Source organism: Sinocyclocheilus anshuiensis, unplaced genomic scaffold, assembly GCF_001515605.1.
Source record: "Sinocyclocheilus anshuiensis isolate Anshui unplaced genomic scaffold, SAMN03320099.WGS_v1.1 scaffold2047, whole genome shotgun sequence".
NCBI classification, from domain to species: domain Eukaryota; kingdom Metazoa; phylum Chordata; class Actinopteri; order Cypriniformes; family Cyprinidae; genus Sinocyclocheilus; species Sinocyclocheilus anshuiensis.
Window position 1 is genome coordinate 584,975 of NW_015554063.1, and position 17,751 is coordinate 602,725.

At 37.2% G+C, this 17,751-nt stretch overlaps 1 protein-coding gene, 1 long non-coding RNA gene and 1 pseudogene across 2 annotated transcripts in view; all 3 read right to left on the reverse strand.

The window, feature by feature from the left end:
- Positions 1 to 2,813, reverse strand: part of LOC107668611 (uncharacterized) — a 6,226-nt gene extending 3,413 nt beyond the window's left edge. The window contains exon 1 of the long non-coding RNA XR_001631914.1: positions 2,692 to 2,813. This is a non-coding gene — a long non-coding RNA (uncharacterized LOC107668611). The remainder of the gene's footprint in view (positions 1 to 2,691) is intronic.
- Positions 2,814 to 4,328: 1,515 nt separating this feature from the next.
- Positions 4,329 to 8,456, reverse strand: LOC107668610 (solute carrier family 22 member 15-like; annotated as a pseudogene).
- A 2,253-nt stretch (positions 8,457 to 10,709) lies between these two features.
- The window catches only part of LOC107668589 (kinesin-like protein KIF11), a 9,261-nt gene continuing 2,219 nt past the window's right edge, over positions 10,710 to 17,751 (reverse strand). Inside the window, exons 6-24 of the mRNA XM_016460525.1 lie at positions 17,013 to 17,198; positions 16,774 to 16,898; positions 16,572 to 16,662; positions 16,217 to 16,459; positions 16,035 to 16,130; positions 15,830 to 15,918; positions 15,305 to 15,392; positions 14,994 to 15,182; positions 14,706 to 14,913; positions 14,500 to 14,577; positions 14,136 to 14,194; positions 13,963 to 14,088; positions 13,722 to 13,880; positions 13,253 to 13,392; positions 12,899 to 13,178; positions 11,847 to 12,069; positions 11,596 to 11,762; positions 11,353 to 11,463; positions 10,710 to 11,069 (exon numbers count right to left, since the gene is read on the reverse strand). Coding sequence (XP_016316011.1) covers positions 10,959 to 11,069; positions 11,353 to 11,463; positions 11,596 to 11,762; positions 11,847 to 12,069; positions 12,899 to 13,178; positions 13,253 to 13,392; positions 13,722 to 13,880; positions 13,963 to 14,088; positions 14,136 to 14,194; positions 14,500 to 14,577; positions 14,706 to 14,913; positions 14,994 to 15,182; positions 15,305 to 15,392; positions 15,830 to 15,918; positions 16,035 to 16,130; positions 16,217 to 16,459; positions 16,572 to 16,662; positions 16,774 to 16,898; positions 17,013 to 17,198 — 2,769 coding nt within the window. The 3' untranslated portion in view covers positions 10,710 to 10,958. The remainder of the gene's footprint in view (positions 11,070 to 11,352; positions 11,464 to 11,595; positions 11,763 to 11,846; positions 12,070 to 12,898; positions 13,179 to 13,252; positions 13,393 to 13,721; positions 13,881 to 13,962; positions 14,089 to 14,135; positions 14,195 to 14,499; positions 14,578 to 14,705; positions 14,914 to 14,993; positions 15,183 to 15,304; positions 15,393 to 15,829; positions 15,919 to 16,034; positions 16,131 to 16,216; positions 16,460 to 16,571; positions 16,663 to 16,773; positions 16,899 to 17,012; positions 17,199 to 17,751) is intronic.

The following is a 17,751-nucleotide window of genomic DNA, read 5'->3' on the forward strand; positions in this document are numbered from 1 at the left end:
CACACACACACACACACACACACACACACACACACACACACACACACACACACACACTTAAGACTAGCAGCCGAAGGGCACACAGACATACCAGACGGAGAACATACAGTGTGCTTCAGTGTCAAGGGTGGAAGAGATATTGGAGAGGATGTGAGTGGTGAGAGAGGTGGGATGAAGAAAGGTTATTGTTAGGAAGAAACAAAGATGGGAAATTGTCATGAAATCCTAATGGAATCATGTGATTTGTGTCTCTATTGTGATCTTGACCTTTGACCTTCTAATAAAAATTAAGGGAAAAAGGGCAATATATATATACACAAATATATGTACAAATTCAAATAAATGAGCAAAACAAAAATAAAATTTGTTTCCGCTCTGCTGATGAAGTCGATGTTAACAGTTATCTTTCTTTCCCTTTCGGCTTGTTTGAGCTAACAATCAAATTTCCATTGAAATCCATGTGGTATCATCCCATTTCTCTCTTTACTGTTCCATCATGCCCTTGAGGCAGGATCATAGTTCAGCTGAACTTCTGAACCGGATTACCTTTTGTGCATGCGTGTATACATAATGTCACACCTTCAATGATCTGACTTCCAGCGGGATAAACAGCATGATTTGTAAGTGCCAATGACTTACACTACTAAGGTTACTATCAGCCATCCTAACTAACCTACTCTAAATATGGGTTGGTGAAGAGTTTAGATGTCAAAATCAATATTCTAAATATTCTTTGAGCTAAGTAAACCCATTAAAGCATGAACGTCAGCAGCTACAGGTAAGATGTGAAGTGTTTGTCGGGCATCAGTCATGGTGGAAGCTGTGTGATGTGTCATGACCTCTGTTGGCAGCATCAGTGCGTGTTGGAATGCAGAAGCAGCAGCTGGTGTCTACACTGTAATTACCCCAAAGCACAAGTGATACCTGACCCAAACATGCACACACATACACATACACCAGCTACACGTACTCACACCACCCCTCTGTAGTCAGAGTTCAGAAAACAAGGGCAAAGGTGAGTGCACACATATTTATATAGACATTTCTCAGCTACACATCCTTCATCTTCCAGTGTATTAGACAGACAGACAGACAGATAGATAGAAATACTGTATGTATTTAGAAAAAATAGACATTAAAACAGACAGACAGACAGACAGATAGATAGATAGATAATACTGTATGTATTTATAAAAAATAGACATTAAAACAGACAGACAGACAGACAGACAGACAGACAGACAGACAGACAGACAGACAGACAGACAGACAGACAGACAGACAGACAGACAGACAGACAGACAGACAGACAGATAGATAGATAGATAGATAGATAGATAGATAGATAGATAATACTGTATTATCTACTTATTAAAACAATAAGACAGACAGACAGACATAGATAATACTGTATGTATTTATAAAAAATAGACATTAAAACAATAAGACAGACAGATAGATAATACTGTATGCATTTATAAAAAATAGACATTAAAACAATAAGACAGACAATACTGTATGTATTTATAAAAAGACATTAAAACAGACAGACAGATAGATAGATAGATAGATAGATAGATAGATAGATAGATAGATAGATAGATACTGTATGTATTTATAAAAATAATAGACATTAAAACAATAAGACAGACAGACAGACAGACAGACAGACATTTTAGTTTTTCAGTATGAGCACAAGATGGTCTTTGCCACATCAGGCGTCAACTTCAAATATTTGGCAAGTTCAGTGGAAGTGTCAGGATTGTCCCATGAAAATGCAGTGACTCTAAACTCACTCCCTAAGCATCCCATTACAGTGAAATGGTGTCTGGCGACAATTCAGCCTTCATAAGAATGAGGATATCACCTCGACATGACTCCTACAGCTTACTGCAACTTCAGATGTGACAGGCTATAGATCACTTTATTTCCTGTTGTTCTCTGGAACATAATCATCCTCACCTCAGGTGCACGTCATTGCCTACTGTACTTTCCTTAAGGGGAATATTCATTCATGAGGAAAATATGAGGGAAAATATCCAGTGAACTGTGATGGGACTTGCTGTTGACCCGAGTTGACTGAATTGGAGTTATACAGAAATTCTTCCCACAGCCTTTGAGTGAATCACAGCAAATGGCAGTGCTGTATTTCTAAAGTCATTCATCAGACACAGATACAGAAGTTGGGTGGGTTTTCAGGGTTCAATAACAGAGTGATTGACATGCTTGAATAAAGAAGAATCAACGCACTGATAATGCTACACCCACTGTCAGCACATCTGCATAAGCTTTTGATGCAGCAAAAACACTTATGAATGAATAGGTTCAGCTCGACTGAGTGTCTACAAAATTTCAGGGAGGACTTGGTGGAGTTCCATGGGTAAATGCACTTTTTAGAGCTAAAATCTAATAGGATTACAAGCACGGTACAGTGGCATCTCAATTCACAAATCTGTCATCAGACCTGATGGTTAGTAGTGATACTGTCACATAATAATAAAGAAGCTTTTCAAATGTCATTCAAACTAGCTTGGCTAACTTCAGGCATTTACATTGTGTTACACATGTTTTTCTAAATAATATTCTGAATTAATTCCTTCATTTCCATTCAAGCAATCGACATATGAATCATCACTCCGTTTCTGGAAAAAATGCTGCGTGAGCAAAATGCACATAAAAGGGTTTCCCAACCTTTTTTGTCCATTGAATCCCTTTGATCTAACCCAGTCATGTGCAGTCCTCCTGGAGAGGCATGTTCTTGTGGAGTTTAGCTCCAACCATATCCTCTCCAGCACACCTTTGTGGAAGGTTCTAGTGACCTTGGAGGCCTTGATTACCAGGTTCAGGTGTTAATTAGGGTTAGAGATCAATCAGTCCGAGATCCGCCATCCGGGATTAGTGTTGCAAATCTCTAATCTTAATTATTTTAATTATATACTTGAAGTACATCCTAAGATTTTTAATGTTGTTGTAACTTTTCAATACACTTAATTATATTTACATTATTTATATAGTAACTTTCTGTATGTTGTTATGTCTTGAAATACATGTAAATATGTAAGATAGCATAATAATAAAAGGCAATATTTGATTGCCTTTTATTATTATAAAAGGCAATCAAAGGCAAACATCTGCCTTTGGATAAAACATTTCTTATTTATTAATATTAATATTAATATTAATATAAATTATAACATAATATATATTTATTAATATTCTAAAACAAAATAAAACATTTCACCGAGTTTGGATAAGTAAGCTCAGTATGAGATGTTTATTTCTGTTATTATCATCTTTTATTCTGAAGACATTGTTTTTCAATTCAATTCAATTCAAGTTTATTTGTATAGCGCTTTTCATGATACAAATCATTGCAAAGCAACTTTACAGCAAATTAAGTTTCTACAATATTTAGTAGTAGCTTATCAGTGGTGACTGTCAGTTAATGTACATATGGCAGAAATGTATGGAAAAAATATTTTGTAACTGATACGGAACTTAATAGGTAGCCAGTGCAGAGACTGTAAAATTGTTTTCACAGGTTCTTTTGCTTATTTATTTTTGCTTATAGACAGAACAATAGAATGGAATAGAATAAATAGAATATATATATATATATATAAATGCATATATATATATATATATATATATATATATACTAAAACACAACAAAGCACAAACATTTCAGTTTGGATAAGTAAGCCCAGTACCAGCTGTTTATTACTCTTATTTTCATCCTTTATTCTGAAGACATTATTTTCTCAGGTTCTTTTGCTTATTTATACAGACAGAACCGGTACAGTATGGCCTGCAGCAATGATCTTGCGAGTTCAGTCTCAGGTCATATTGTTCTATGATTTTCCAGAAATCTGGCTTCCTCCTCAGGCTTCATACCTGTGTTTATGTCTCACCTCTCAAACACTCTCTTCCCACACCCACATATGAACACAGACAATGATACTGACCTGATATTGAACCTGAACTACTTTTCTGTACAGGTGTGTGACAGTTGTTGTGCTTTCTGAATGTGATGAGCTGAAAGCAGGAAAGTCACATTACCCCAGGCTTATAGGCTTCCATTCCAAAAATAAATAATGTGGTGTTTAAAAAGAGGGCTTGATAACATCCACCCAAATAAAAAAAGCTGTTGTTTATAAATATATATAGTTAGTAAGACTTACTTTGATGATTTATTTTGTTAAACAGTCCATTTAAATTTTGCAGATGAATTGCAGTATTGCAAACATAATAACAGACAAAAGAATTTGTTTTTATTATAAGTTGAACACATGGTATAGATGATGCACTCAGGAGACCACACCTTCTGTACCTGCTGTTTATCTCCTTGCGCAGGGTGATATAACGCCCGCCAGGCCTTGGAGGAAGACTTACAGAATGAAAACAGTTATTATAGTTAATGCCTGCTCTCCCTCAACCTGTTCCGTCAGCTACATGCAGCGCCACAGGCTGCGATTACAGCAAGGAAAGAGAGACGGAAACAAAACAAAAAAAACAGGTTTGTGGTTGAAAGTTTTGTGCCGGCTTCTTTGAAACTCCCAGCTCCTGAATCCTGTGGTTTACCTGAGCACTGCTCACCTGCGTCAATGCTGACATCATCACCACGAGGACTGGAACAGGTCAAAGGTGACTTCAGTTCAGGGGAGGTGGCCTTCAACACAGTGTTATCTATTGGTGACAAACGGACATAAACGCTCATGCGCAATATACATGAGGCATTTATTTCAAAGCTTTTCCCTTGACTCTCAAGATAAACACAAATGCATGTTTAGCACTGTACAGAAATATACACAAATATATGTTTAACACTTCACTTCTCCCTTTGGAGAAAAACAACAATCAACATTGGTAAAAAAGGGTCTCTTAAAACAACAGTTCACCCCAAAATTAAAATTCTGCTATTATTCACCCCCCATGTTGATTCAAACCAACATGCTGATATTTTTTTTTTTTCAGTAAAACACCAAAGGCAAAAAAAAAAAAAAAAAAGTCATGAATAAAAGTATGAATCCCAAATCTAATTTATTCACTGATAATATTTATTGAATTTCAAATCAAGTGTCCAATGACCAAACTACTTGTGTGTTGCACAGAAAAAATACCAGCATATGAGTATGATGGAAAAATATTGTCAGTAAAGATTTAAAATCGTAAATAAACGAAAATTGTAATTTTTGAGTGAACCATTTCCAAAACGAAGATTCAGTATCACTGAAATTTGCAGCCATTATTGATTATTAATTGAATGCTAATATATACACTCTGGTGAATGCAATGTCACAGCTCACAAAAAAATAAGACATTTGTTCATAAATGGCAGTAAACACATTCAATTAGTTGTCATAATTGTCAGACATTATGAGAAAAGAGTTAACGAATGAGAATCTGGTCCATTTTCCATTATTTTAAATTAGTCCTGACAGTTAAATCTGTTGAATTGATCCTTTGAGCAGACAGATTTCTTCTGGAAGGCACCTTTAGTCTTTCAGTGAGTCGGAGTATGGCACGAAATTCTGACCATGGTCAAGGAATGTATGTAAACAGGTGTAATATAATGTTTTCAAGGTCTTTGTCTTAGTCACTATCAGCCCCGTTGTGGTCAGTTAATGCTTTTCTTCCAAAAGGTGAACCTATAAAAAAACACAACAATCCATTATGAAGAAAAGGTCTCATTGGGATTCTTGTACAGCAATATATATATAAAAAAAATCTCACGAGTTTGTTGGACACATGAAACATTGATTTCAGCTGAATTTATTTATACTGCAGTTTTTATTATAATTTTATTCACAATACATTTATTATAATAATTACAACAAATAATTATTTATTATGTATTCTTGCATCACAAACAGCAGAGCGTGGTGCTACCAATGTCAAAGTCACGGGTTCGATGAAATATGTATTCAATATAAATCATTTTGGATAAAACATCTGCCAAAAGCATAACAGTAAATGTAAGTGTAAGAAGACTGTTATATAAGAGACATGAAACTATACAAAAACATTTGGCGGCAGGATGCCGTGATCAACCAACCAGAAGTAAGTATTCCAGGGAGTTATGCAATTAGACAGTTTAATAATCTTATGAAATTACAATTCTGTCATGCTCATGTTTACCTGCGGCTGTAAGATTCGCTGGTAGGTGGGGCTGGACAGTTCATCAAGTGTTTCAGCAGCAGGTTTATTAAGTGTCTCCGGCAGAAGAAGCCCCAGGCAGCCCGCGGAAATCCCACTCAAACAGAACACCATAAATGGCATGGAGGTGTGCAATGATTTCTGGACAATTACCAATAAATCAGTACACAATCAATCAATATAATAATAATAATAATGCTGATAAAATATATTTACAATATTAATTAATTTTATATAATTTTCCCACATTATATTAATAACATCTATGAATGCATATATTAACACATTAATAGTTATTAATCACATAAGAAAATATTATTTAGGGGGAAAAATGGCATTTCTTAAGTCAGACAGCTACTTACCATACTCGGCACAAACGGTGCCAGAATTCCCCCAACTCTACAGGACATGGAACACACACCCAGCCCTGCATTCCTAACACACACAAACACACACACTTAACATTAGAATTCACCCAGCACATGCAGTGAGGGACTTTTGGGTTGTACGTTGATTATATAATGGAATACGCCAGAGGGCGCTGTTTGCTCAAGCACAGAATCTTATTCTGTAAGGAACTAAACACATTTTATACAATTAAACACATTTTAATAATCATTTTTATTTAAAATGACAATTGTAAAAGATCTAAAGCACAAAAGACATCACACATGCAGCAAAAGCGTTGGCTGTACCTGATCACGGTTGGGTAGAGCTCTGACGTATACACGTACACAATATTAAATGCAGCACTGACCATCAGTTTTCCCACTAGAGCCAGTGACGTGGCACTTAACAAGGACCCTGAGGAAAGCAAACAACAGGCTTTAGACAACCAAATTAGAAATGCATGATATATGTTTACAGAGAATATTAGCACTACTGGTCAAATTTTGAAATTAGATTTTTTTTAATGTTTTCGTTTATAAATGTTGGTAACAGTTGTTCTACTTAATATTTTTGGTGGAAACCTACCATTCTAAGTCTGGGGTAGGTAAGATTTAAAATAAAAAGGAAGAAAATGTATGTTTTTATTCAGCAATGACACATTATATTCAAAAGTGACAGTAAAGACATTTATGTATATTATTACAAAATATTTTTATTTCAAATACATTTTTTATTTTACTTTTTTATTCATCAAAGAATCTTTAAATAAATGTATCATGGCTTCCACAATAATAATATTAAACATTATTAATAATAATTTGAGTTGATTTATATAATAACTGAGCACCAAATCAGCATATTAGAATGATTTCTAAAGGATCATGTGACATTGAAGACTGGAGTTATGGCTGCTGAAAATTCAGCTTTGCCATCACAGTAATAAATTACATTTCACAATGTAATAATAAAAAAAGTTATTTTAAATGGTAATTATATTTATATAATATTACCGTTTTAACTGATCAAATAAATGCAGCATAAGACACTTCTTTCAAAAACATTTTTAAATGTTAATTATTTAACTTTTGACCAATTGTGTGTGTGTGGACCCAAAATGTATCATTCCTGAAACAATTAATTGCATAAATATCCAAAAATAAACCAAGTGGCATCAAAGCCTAATGTATTTGGAAAGATGATCACCTGATACAGGTACGAACATTGTGAGCAGACAGGATACGCCTGCAAATGCAAGAAAATTGGCCATTGACTTCCTCCGGCCTGCCCTAAAAGAAGAACAAACAAACGCAGTAAGCTAATAATGTGAGAGAGTCTGATACTGCAGCGTGTGGATGTGATCGTGCGAGTGCATTTACCACTGTTTGTTAATGAAGTACATGCAGAGAGGGTATGCAGGGAGTTCCACCAGACCATACATGGCAACGCTAAGGTAACGATTACCTTTATCTTCACTGGCACTGAGAGTCAACCCATAATACACAAGGCTACACGCATACCTGCATTATACACATACACACACAGAATGAGTACATTAAAATGCACAGATCATTGGCATAATACTGTAAGTGAAATAAAGATATAGCTTTTGGAAATATTACAGACGCCTATAAAATACTCACCACACATACATGAGCACCACAGTCCTCCAGCGCAGTATGGGATGTGTGACCAGCTGGAAAACCCCAGGGCTGGATGCATCCGGAGCGCTGGTGCCGACGGCCCGCCGGAGCTTCACTGGAATTCTGCCTTTTCCGTTCCTCACAGCAAAATCCTTCAAGATGTCTTCAGCCTTCTCCATCTGACCCCGAGAATAAAGCCAGCGTGGAGATTCTGGCAAAGTCCTGCCACAGTCATGGAAATTAGCCAGACACATTCTTATTTCTCATGTTCAAGAGACATTATGACATTTTAGGTAAGATTCCAATATGATTTGAACCTTTTGACGGGGGAATATTTTCTGAGAATGTTTTAGATACAGGCTTAATATTTTTCCTGAAGCTTTTTGCCCCATTTATTCAATGGAATACAAGAAAAAGCATAGAAAAGAATGGGAAGAAGGGGAATGAAATCAGAAAATCATGCAAGTCAGACTTGCTTTGCATATGTATTTGCTCTATGACTATTCAGCTAGTAATTACCTTCTGACAATGATATTTGTATAACATGTTTTTTATGTATTTATTATAAGGGCAAAATGTAAAAGTTGTATTTAGTTAATTTAGGCAAATTGTATGGCAAGAACTGGGTAGAACCAGTCATAACAAGAGGACCAATGAAATATCAATAACTTATTTTGTAGTCAGTGTTGCCAATTTAGTGATTTTTTGTCACTACACTTCCTCATCCCTTTAGAGACTTTTTTTGTGACTGACAAATTAAGAAATGTAATAACCTCTTCCACTGAAGTCAATGCTCTAACTGCAGAAATGTAGTAATTACATTTTTTTGGCTGTAAAATTGGAAAAATGCAGCAATGCACCGGTGATGACAGTAATTTCACAAATCGTTTTAGCGCTAAAACTAGCTCCTAAATCTGTGGAACATTAGGAGTAGTGAAGAGGACTCCTAAGTCACTAAGACCAAACCACAAACTAGGCCTATCCTATGGGATCAGATTCCCGCCAAATGTATTGCAGTCACGGATAAAAAAAATAAGCGTGAAACCAAATTTTAAAAAGTTAAATGATATTGCACAAAATAAAAAAATGAAAGCAAAGTTTTCAGAATAGCAAACAATGGTCACGGATCAAAAAAATAATGTGTAAATCAAAAATGTAATAACTCGATATTTAATAATAATAAGAATTAATCAAAACTTTAAACATTTAAAATCATATTGCACAAAACTGAAATATGAATGCAAAATTATTCGAATTGCGCACAAAATCATGTTTTCCTTGCTTATATTTCTCTGTTTTTTGTGCTCTCAGACATTTTCTGCACATATTTTAATTTTTTGTATGCTTATGCTGTTTTTCCCTTCGCTCGTTTCCACGTCCTGCGCTTCTTCTTCCAAATGTTGCGGTTAGTTTCATGTAAATCAGGGCGGGCTTAAGCGTCATCATTGGTCCACTAGTTCTAGTTACCATTAAAACCAGTACAATTCCCATTATAACCAGTAAAACCATTACAAATTCTTTGATAGTTTCTATTGTTTTTTTTCAGCCGGGCTAAAATGGCTGTTGCCAGCAATCTGCCTCGGAACAAACATTTTAGAAACACGCTGCATTTATTTGCACACGTTTTCCCATGCATTTTTTTCTTTTTGGTTTTGGAGGTTATCCCAATTCCAAATTTTCCTTTGGTTATATCCTTGTTTTCATTAACAAGTTAGGCAAGAAGTAACCGCTGTTCTTACGCCCAGTTTGGTTTTCTTTTACATTTGCATGCCTTACTATCAGCCATGTTTATTCTACTGTTTATTAAAAGGCTGTTCATATGCATATTCACTAATTGTTTATGAGAAGCACACATGTAAGAGGCTGACAATTAGCTGAACATATACTTGTTTAATTAGTGACACTTAGCCTGCATTTTTAAACCTTTATTTGAATATGACAGTATAATATTGCACTCTACAATATTTCTATGAATACATTTCTGACAGAGACCCCTATCAGCCAATCACTGTGTGCACTGTTTGTAAGTATGCGGACATCATCCATAGCAACGAGGTCAACCCAGCCCTTTCTCTTAGCTTAAGACTTCTCTCTATTCCTTAGTAAAAGTTGGTCTCAGCAGCTTTGTGAATAGGTTTTAAGAGAAAACTCTTAGCTAAAAACTTTTACTGCTATTTAGAACTCTTAGTGGTAAGATAAAAGGTTTTATGAATACGGGCCCAGATTTTTACAAATTTGAATGATGCATTTATCTTACACAATACGTAAAGTTTGCTAAAATAAGATTACAACAATTCTTACGTTTTAATTTTTTTATTAAATGCAGCAATCCGCAAACATGATTTTCTTGTAATAAGAACCTTATGTCTCTTAAATTTGAGGAAAACACATCTACAAAGAGCACCAATGTTAGTCAACAAACTAAATGCAATAGAAAGAATAAACTTTATACAAACATTTTAAAACAGAATACTTTAAAAATATATTTATTGGTTCAAATATGAAGTGGATCATTTTCTTTTAGCTTTTAAATTAAACATACAAATGTTTAACAAAAACCACAAATTAAACGAGCTCTAAACTCTAATGAAACTAACAGAAAAGGTAACAAAGAAATCACCCTGACGTTAAAACATGATTGAACTGTGACTGAGGAAACAGACACATGAAAGCTAAATACATAGATAAGTCATATTTAAAAAGACATACACGTATAGTTAAAACAATACTCTAAGACATACATGGAAAGAATAAAAACCAGAATATAATTTGTTAATTCTGACACCTGAGTGGTAGTTTAGAACGTGGTGGCGTAGACGTGCTTTCATTCTCCACCTTTGAACGGTTCAGTGACTTATTGCAGTTTTCCTTCTTGCTTTTCTTCTGATCAGACAAAAAAAAAAAAAGAACAAAGTATTGTCAATAATTGGCAATTTTGCTTGAGGGCAAAATATTTCCCAACACAGATTTGGCAATGGGTTCAGTGTTTTTCACGTTGACCGACAGAAAGCTGATTGGTTCAAGTGACTTTTGTGCGAGGTGTGCATCACACATGGCTACATTATTGAAAATATGCAATGGACCTTTTTTTGGCCCAAAAAAATTTCACTAATGTGACCGGACCTTAAGCCTGTGCATGACAATAAATGGGTCCAAATTGTCTCACCTTGAAAAAGGGAACCCTTCCGTTTTCGTAACACATCAGGTTCTCATCAGAGCATGACTGTTCAGTGACATTTCCGTCACTAGAAACACTGACTTCATCCTCCAGAGAGTCCTAAAAACAGAATTGCGGTTACACCAGTCCACACAAGAGCATCTACAGCTTCTTAATAAAATTTAAAAAGCAGACAGTGTTTCCACTGACTAGCTCTGGAATATGGATGGTCAAAACGTATGATCGTAATACCTGGTCGTGAGGTTTCTCCTCTTCTGCCTCTATGACGGTCTCACATTGGCTCAGTGCACACTGAAGCTGCTCCTGCTGAGCTCTGAACTCATCTTCCAGCTCCTCTCGACTCCTCGGCTTGTTCAGCACACGTGGATACACATACTCCTTACGCTGAGGAGTCGTTCCTGCAAAAATACACATCACATCAGTGCCCAGTACACATGGACTACATTCAAAATGTCACATTTCCCTCACAGCTTCTCATGTACCTGTTGGTAAATCTTGCCGCAGCTCAGAGCTGATGAAGTTGTGTACTGTGTCCAGTGCCTGTGTGTTGATGGAGAAGAGGATCTCTTTGTGCTCCTGCAAGGTAGCCGCATCTTTGCCGGTCTGCAATTCCACACGACCCAGGATTCCTTCTACTTCCTGCTGCATGTGACTCAAACGGGCTTCACAGTCTTTAACAGCTTTCTCACCCTTTTCTTCAACAGACTGCATGCACACATAAGAGTAAAAATAAAAGAAAAGAAATAATTCACTTTCTTTAACTTTCTCCATTCAACAGGTTCAGACATAAAGGGCAGTCTTGGCCACATGACAGGAAGCAAGCAAGACTGTCCCAAGCCTGATAAATGCCAAAGCTTAGTGCCCTTAACACACACTAAACGCACAACATTAAGGCTAAGCATATTCCATCACACGTCCCAAAACTTTAGTGCAAGTTAAATAAATGAGAAATTACACACAGCAAAACGTAAAGTGTTGCACTTTTTACTGGTAAAGAGATGAGTTCAATATTTTCATCTACTTTTTCACCACTTAAATAGAAGCATCAATTACTAAATTATGACATCTGTCATGGGGACTGCTGAACAGAAGTTTTATTATTTCATAAGTACAAAGTGTTAAATAAAGCTCTGTAAAGTTGATTTGTTTTATTTATTTTTAGCAAACACTATAACGGGCCATTCACACAGAATACATTTTTCTATTCCACTGCGCTATTTTTCAGTCGTCTTTCTATGTAAACACACTAGACAAACATCTTTGACCATTACACTTTCGACTTTTGCAGCATCCTGTTCATGAAGTGTCCTGAAAAAAAATAAAAACTCGAGACCTGTCTATTTCTTATAAATAAATAAATACACTTCCTGTGTGAATGGCCCCTAGGTGTGTCCCATCAGTTCTACACACACTTGAGGTCTTTACACCCACTTGAACACTTTTGCCAAACACAGGAAATTTGCCATGCAAATAGACAAGCGGTCAAGTGAAAAGACCGCAGATGTGGGCATTTTTGGGACAAGCCCAAACTAACCTTTAGCAGGTCTTGCACAGCTGTGTCTGTCTCCCTGATGAGTATGAGCTGTTCCTGGGCTTTATTCTCAGTTGAACTTCTGGCTTTGTGACACCACTTGAGTCCCGACTCAGCCAATGAGTCCACTGATGTCTGCAGGTGTCTGCAGTAACCAGCACATTCCTCCAGCGTCCTCTCTCCCTCTTCAGTCACTCCATTCAGCTCAGTTATAACGCTATCCACAGAGGAACCCAGCCGAGCACGGACAGATACAGTGTGCTCCTCAGACACAGTGCATTTACTACAATAAAGATGAGATTTGTTAGGGTTTGGTTATAGACTACTTGAAGGCAATTGTTGTGAATGCCCTCTCACCTCTGTATGGTGCTCTGTAGCGTTTCTAGTGGAACAATCTGGGCAGATGCTGCCTGTGCAAGACCCTCAAAGTCAGTCTGAGTGTCCACCGCCAAGAGATTCATTTGGTTCTGCAAACACTGAACCAGTTCGGCCACACGCTGTAGAAAGGAACAATTTAAGCAGTTTTAGAACCCTCTAGTGGACAAAGTGATTTAGGCAAGTTATGAGACCAAATGCTGTCATTATAAGTAAGGTACCTTCAAATTCTCATGTTTAAAAAGTGTTTTTCTTGGTCTAGTTTGGAAAGCGACCGAGGCCTGCTGAGCATTTCAGCATGTACAGAACCAGCCTCCCTGTGGCCAATAGGTGACATTTACAGCACCCACAAAGCTTGTGAACATCTGAGCCAATCAGTTTAAAGAAATGTGATCACTTGGTTTAAACACAAACCTCCTCTTCAAGAAACTGTCTGTGGGAGTAGACTTACTGTCTGATGGTTGTTTCCAGCTTGGCTGATCTGTTGCTTGAGCTTGTCGTGCTCAGCACGCAGAGTGTTGAAGCCTTGCACAGCGCACTCTCGCATACTGGCCAACGAGTCAACATAAGAGTCAAAAAACAACATCATCTCTGCTTTCAGACCCTGCATCTGTAAGAGACATTTTAATTTGACCAATTACAAGTCTCAAAATAGTCAAACTGGCATAAAAACAAATTCTTCTGAAGCATACCTGCTCAGCCAAAGAGTTGTACCTGTGAAGGGTTTGCTTCAGATTGTCATTCATGGCCATGACAGATCTGATACCTGGCACCGCCTGGGAAACCAAAATCTCCTCTAAATGCTGTCTGTGCTCATCCTGCGGGGAAAAAAATAAAATAAAAATCATAATCAAATGTTATTAACCCTCTGGAGCCATGAGGAGTACTTATGATGGATGGATGCACCTTTTTGGGCTTCAAAATCTCGATCACCATAAAGCTGGGAAGAGCCAGGATATTTTTTTACATAACTCCGATTGTATTCATCTGAATGAATAAAGTCATATACACCTAGGATGGCTTGAGGGTGAGTAAATCGTGGGGTAATTTTCATTTTTGGGTGAACTATCACTTTAAACCATAAATCATTCTTTATTTACAGGAAGTAGGAGTGACCATAGCTTTTTCAAAACTTATTTCAAACTAAGTCTATGGGGTCTTTGAATATTTTTGTAAATAATGGAGGGCCTTGGAGTCAAAAAGACTGAGAACAACTACTCATATCTAACACCGTTTACTGCTGTAAGACTCACAGACAGCACCTAACGTCTCCTTAAACACGGTTCCATTTGTATTCAGCAGCTCACCTACACAGAGACATAAACAGACATTAACTTGACTGTTTTCCTGGAGATACTTTCTTGCTGGAAGTGATTTTAAACCCCTCAATAGAGCATATTACATTTTGAGAGTGGAGCCACGTAACGCATCTTACCCACAGAAGAGCGGTAATAGTCAATCATAGCAGCATGTTTGTGGCTCTGCTCCTGCAGTGAGGTCTGCATGCTGTTGTAGCAGTTCTCCATGCGCTGGGCAAAGCTCTGCTGGACCTCCCCGTTATGAAGATCAACTTCCCTCTTCCTTTGCAGCTTAGCATGGAGACCATTAACATCCTGTGTGCTGACCTCAGCAGTGTTCAACAGCTGGATGAGAGAGATCAAGTTAACATTGGTGATGCAATGATAGGATAGTATGCACAAAACAACACATCTGATTCACAGACCTGGTCAGCAGTGTTGTAAAGTTGACACTCATTGCTTTGGAGCTGTGAAGTGACGTACTCCTCTTGAGTGAGGCGGTGCCTGGTCTCAGTTAGGTCCTTGTGAGTCTCCTCCAGTCTCCGGTTCTTGTCCTGCAGGTCCTCAGTGCACTGGTCCAATTTCTGCTTACTGTCTGTAAACAAGTCCATAATCTGCCAACACAAGCACAATTTATCAGATACATCACTCACAAACACACACACTCAAAAGTGGAAGTTGGCAGGACTTGTACACACAGAAAAGCAGAAGTAGAATGGATTTGAAAGACGCTCACCTTTTTGAGCTCCTCCTCCACAGCAGCGATCCGGTCTGTGTACTCCGTAATCTGCTCTTCCTGAGACATCAGTTTACTGTTCATATTCCTGTAAATGGGCAAATAGAATTCGGAATTATCACCTCCAATCAAACTAAATATAAGTCAATTCAAGGAAGAAAAATAATGTTTTCTAAAAAAAATGTTGACTATTTAATGAGGCATCCTGTCAACAGCACAGTTTTTTAAAGAATTTAAGCAAAGACATTAAATTGATCAAGTGACAGGAAAACTGTACGTTGTTACAAAAAATAAAGACAATGTACAATTCACGTGACATTAATGACTGGAGTAATGGCTGTAAAAAAAAAAAAAAAAAAAAAGAGCTGTACCATCACAGGAATAAACTACATTTTAAAATGTAGTAAAATAGAAAAGTCATTTTAAATTCTAATAATATTTAAACCGTTTTTTTGATCAAACAAATGCAGCCTTGGTGAGAATAAAAAATAAATAAATAAAAATAAAGATACATGCAAAACTCACTCATAGTTATCAACAGAGATGTACACTCCATGTTTGTCACGAGTGGCAGCCAAATCTCTTTTCAGTCGCTCAATCTCCTCGGTGTATTCCTACAACATTCATTTTAGAAACATGAATAGGTTGGTCAATGCTGCGTGAACAAGAAGAAATTGGGAATATAGTTCAGGAAATCTTATAAAAATGTACAAACAATCAAGAAACTTGCCTTGATCAGAGTTCTCTTGGTGAGTTTTTGGTTGACCTCTGGCTTATTCATGATACTCTTGGCCCTGTTAGCGTAGTCCAGAGTGCTCAGAGTTTCCTACAATTAAATTATAAATCAATATTCCTAATAACAAGGACAAAATAAGTAAGAAACAGCACAAAGTCTAGCAGCACAAGACACACCTCCAGATTGATGGAGGCAGGAGACACAGTGGCGATAATGGAGGTTTTGGTGCGTCCTCCCAATGAGTCTTGCAGAATACGAGTGAGTTTGGACTCTCTGTAGGGTACGTGAGGCCCTCGCTCCACAAGAGCCTTGATTACACGTCCCAGAGTCAGCAGAGACTGGTTTATGTTGCCTGCTTCACGAGCACGCTTGTCCACGGCACCAGATCGCCCAATGTTCTCACTACCCGCAAGATCCACCTAAACAGAGTAAAACATGAGTTGCTGGTTTTAAAAACACTTCAACACTGATGAACTATTTTTGAACCAGAGTTGTAGATTAAAACACCGTGTCTGAAGAAAGTAAACTCACCAAGTTCAGTTTTCCGATCTTAACCAGCTCTTCTCCATCCAGTGTGATCTCTTTCATGTGAATAGTCACAGAGAACACCGAATGAGATCGACTGGTGGAAAAAAGGAGAAGAGAGAAGTTATAAACCATAAACAAAACACCACAAAGGCATACATGTAGTCTTATCTCCATTTAAATTGGGAAGCATGGATTCAGTTGTTACCTGGAATAAGCATTCATGAGCGTGGAGGCTGTCTTTCTCTTGGCAGCTCCTCTCTCCAGGATCTGATACACCTCGTTCTTATTGTGTACAGTGATCTCCTCCAGACCTTTAATGGTTACACCCCTCTGACAGATATACAGAATGTCTTATTTCAACAAACATAAACACATAGCATTTTTAAAAGGAATTGTCTATGGATATTATCAGTATAATACATTTCAGAAAGCAAAAAAGCATACTTTATTTCTGGGATCATCAAACAGTTGAAGTCTCTCGGTGACATCTGGAGCAGGGCTGAGAAGGTCAAACAGTTCCTCATTATAGATTTCCAGCAGAGAAACCTTCACAGAGAACTCTGTGCCATTATTGGTCAGTTTCTCGAAGATCTGATGAAGAGTTCTGGGAATGATTCCAGCCAGAGGGTCCTGTAAGAGAAACCATGAAAGAAATAAGGAAGGAGGGAAAAACCCTGATCAATCCCTGAGCAAATCATATCTTGCAAATAATGGCATCTATATTGTGGCCCAATAGTAAAACCTCAATAAACAAGCAGTTATTTCTTCATTTCAAATGCAATATGCAAGAGCACAACACATTATCATTATTCTCAAAGGTAAAGTTGTAAATACAAGCAACTTATTCAGAGAGAGTCAAAATGAGGACTTAAAGGGGTCATATGATGCTGCTAAAAAGAACATTATTTTGTGTATTTGGTGTAATGAAATGCTGTTTAAGGTTAAAAAAACACATTATTTTCCACATACTGTACATTGTTTCTCCTCTATGCCCCACCTTTCTGAAACGCGTCGATTTTTACAAAGCTCATCGGTCTGAAAAAGCAAGGTGTGCTCTGATTGGCCAGCTATCCAGTGCGTTGTGATAGGCCAAAATCCTCAAGCGTGTAACGGAAATGTTACATCCCTTACCATTTTGTGATGCCTGTGGCAACCACATGTGACGACCCCGGGCTGGACTCCG